The sequence below is a fragment of the Chiloscyllium plagiosum genome, chromosome 4 (assembly GCF_004010195.1).
Source record: "Chiloscyllium plagiosum isolate BGI_BamShark_2017 chromosome 4, ASM401019v2, whole genome shotgun sequence".
Lineage (NCBI taxonomy): Eukaryota > Metazoa > Chordata > Chondrichthyes > Orectolobiformes > Hemiscylliidae > Chiloscyllium > Chiloscyllium plagiosum.
Window position 1 is genome coordinate 16,510,015 of NC_057713.1, and position 2,383 is coordinate 16,512,397.

General features: G+C 48.8%; 1 protein-coding gene across 1 annotated transcript in view; it reads right to left on the reverse strand.

Moving 5' to 3' along the window:
- The window catches only part of rab12 (RAB12, member RAS oncogene family), a 376,582-nt gene extending 374,593 nt beyond the window's left edge, over positions 1–1,989 (reverse strand). Inside the window, exon 1 of the mRNA XM_043687779.1 lies at positions 1,604–1,989. Within this exon, the coding sequence (XP_043543714.1) occupies positions 1,604–1,880 (277 nt within the window). The 5' untranslated portion in view covers positions 1,881–1,989. The remainder of the gene's footprint in view (positions 1–1,603) is intronic.
- Between the last annotated feature and the right edge of the window lie 394 nt (positions 1,990–2,383).

A 2,383-nucleotide genomic window follows, 5' to 3' on the forward strand; every position in this document is an offset into this window, starting at 1 on the left:
GATTGGAGAGTTTGAGTTACAAGGAGAGGCTGTGGCATTTTTCACTGGAGTGAAGGATGTTTAGGATTTATAAAATCATGAGGGGCATAGATGAAGGTGAAAAGCAAAGATTTCTTCTGTAGTGTAGGAGAGTTCAAAACTAAAGGGCACATTTTTAATGTAACAGGAAAAGATCTAAAAGGAACCTGAATGGCAAATATTTCACAGAGGGTGGTTCATGAGAGGAATGAACTGCCAGAGGAAGTGATAGATGCAGGTACAGTTATAACATTTAAAAAGACATTTGTACAGGTACATGAATGGGAAAGGTTTACAGGGACATGCGCCAAACACAGGCAAATGGGAATACTTTAGTTTGGGAAACTTGGTTGGTATTGTCAAGTTGGACTGAAGGGTCTGTTTCCGTGCTGTACAACGCTACCTTTCTTTAAAAAAATAGACTTGGTAATAGGGAAAGAGGAGAACTTCCAAATGGCAGAATTAGTGTTTATGACTCAAAATCATGACAAAAATACCCATGTCAAATTACTCAAAATATAAACATGTTAGAACTTCACATGAATGCTGATAGATGCTCAACAACAGGTCGCATTCACCCAGTACCTTTAACGAAGTAAAGCATACCAAGGTATTTTTGAGGAGCATTATATATATATTATATAAAAAAATTTTAAAAAAATCAGACACCGAGCTACAGTAGGAGACATGAGTGTCAATGCTCGGTCAACGTTTTTAGGACCAAAAACAGAAATTGCTGGAGCGTTTGAAGATAGGAAAAGCAAAGAGAGTAGCAAGGAAATGCCAGAGTGTATAGCCTCAGCAGGGGTCAACAGAGGGACTAAAATCAAGTTGAGATAGACGTGTGTCATAAGGAAGGGAAAGAAGTCATTCTGCATTAACTGCTACTCCCTGCTCATATACAAACGCTAGTGTCACTACTAAATGAAGAAAACAGATCCCAAATCAAAGTATGTGTTGATCCTCTCCTGTTGCTGCATCACATACACCTTGCAGACAAACTCAGGGCAATATCAGACTGTTGTACAGGTTCAAAATAACAAGGATGGTTAAAACAAACACTCACTTCTGGAAATCAGGTTCCCTGAAGAATTGGTGGAGATGATCCTTAACAGAAGTGGGGTGTGGGGGACTTGGTCCTGGGCACCAGACGGCAGGAGGTCTAGGGGCATGAGGATATTGAGATAGAGGTCCTAGACAGTTAGCATCAAGGAGAAGGTGCCCTGGGAGAGTATGGAGACCTGTTGGAAAGTGAGGGTCCTGAGGAAGAATGTGGCCTGAGGAAGCGAAGGTCTAGGTGAGAGGGGTTGCTCTGAACACTGCGGGTCCCGGACACTGGGTGCCCTGGGTGGACCGAGGGAAAGAGTTATTCCTGGGGTGGGGTGACCTCGGGAATGGGTTGACCCGAGATGGGGAGAAAGAAGGCGAAAGTGAAGTGTGGGTTGGGTGTCCGAGGTAAAGAGGAAGGGGATGGGGGTTACCCGGGGAAAGAAGACGGTCCCGTAAGGAGAGGTGGTCTTTGGCGGAGAATGGGTTCCTAGGGAGAGGAGTGGTTTCTCGCCCCCCTCCGCAGTCCCACACCTACCGACAGTGGATTTGCAGGCCTCGCTGAAGGTGTCATCCGTGAAGCGCTCCATCAGGCTCGTCTTGCCCACTCCCCGGCTGCCGATGATGATAACCTGCAGCTTGTAGTCGGCGGGCCGAGGCGGCTGCCTCCTGCGCCGGGAGCTGGCGGGACTGGGTTTCGGGGAGGCCCCGCCGGCAACCGGCAGGCTGTTGGCCGAAAGGGACCGGGAATTGGAGCTCAGACCTTCCCCTCCGCCGCCGGGCCCTCGCCTCTTGGCTCCGGCTGTCCGATCCATCGGCCTTCGCTGTCCCTCCTCCGATCCGTTACGGTCGCCCGTTCCCTTCCGCCAACAACACTCCGCCGTCCGGAGAACCAGCTCTGACTCCTCCAGTATCCCACATGGCACTGCGAGGGCCGCCTGACGTCACGGCACATGCAGCCCCTGAGCTGCAGCACCGCAGTGAATCGCTAGGGCGGCGCTGCGACAGGCCCGAAGGTAGCAGCAAGATTCACGCGCTCATTGCACCCGATTTTCACTCAGGAAATGATGTGCATTTGTGTTGGCTGACTTCATAAGTACTTTAATGTACTTAAACATCACAAACCACTTCTCGATAGACCCCAAGACACTTTAAAAAAAGTACAATTTGACACCCCAAAAGTTCCTGAAGAAGGGCTTATGCCCGAAACGTCGATTCTCCTGCTCCTCGGATGCTGCCTGGCCTGCTGTGTTTTTCCAGCACCACATTTTTCAACACCCCAAAGTTAGGTCAAAGTATCTTAAAATTTGGTAAAAAC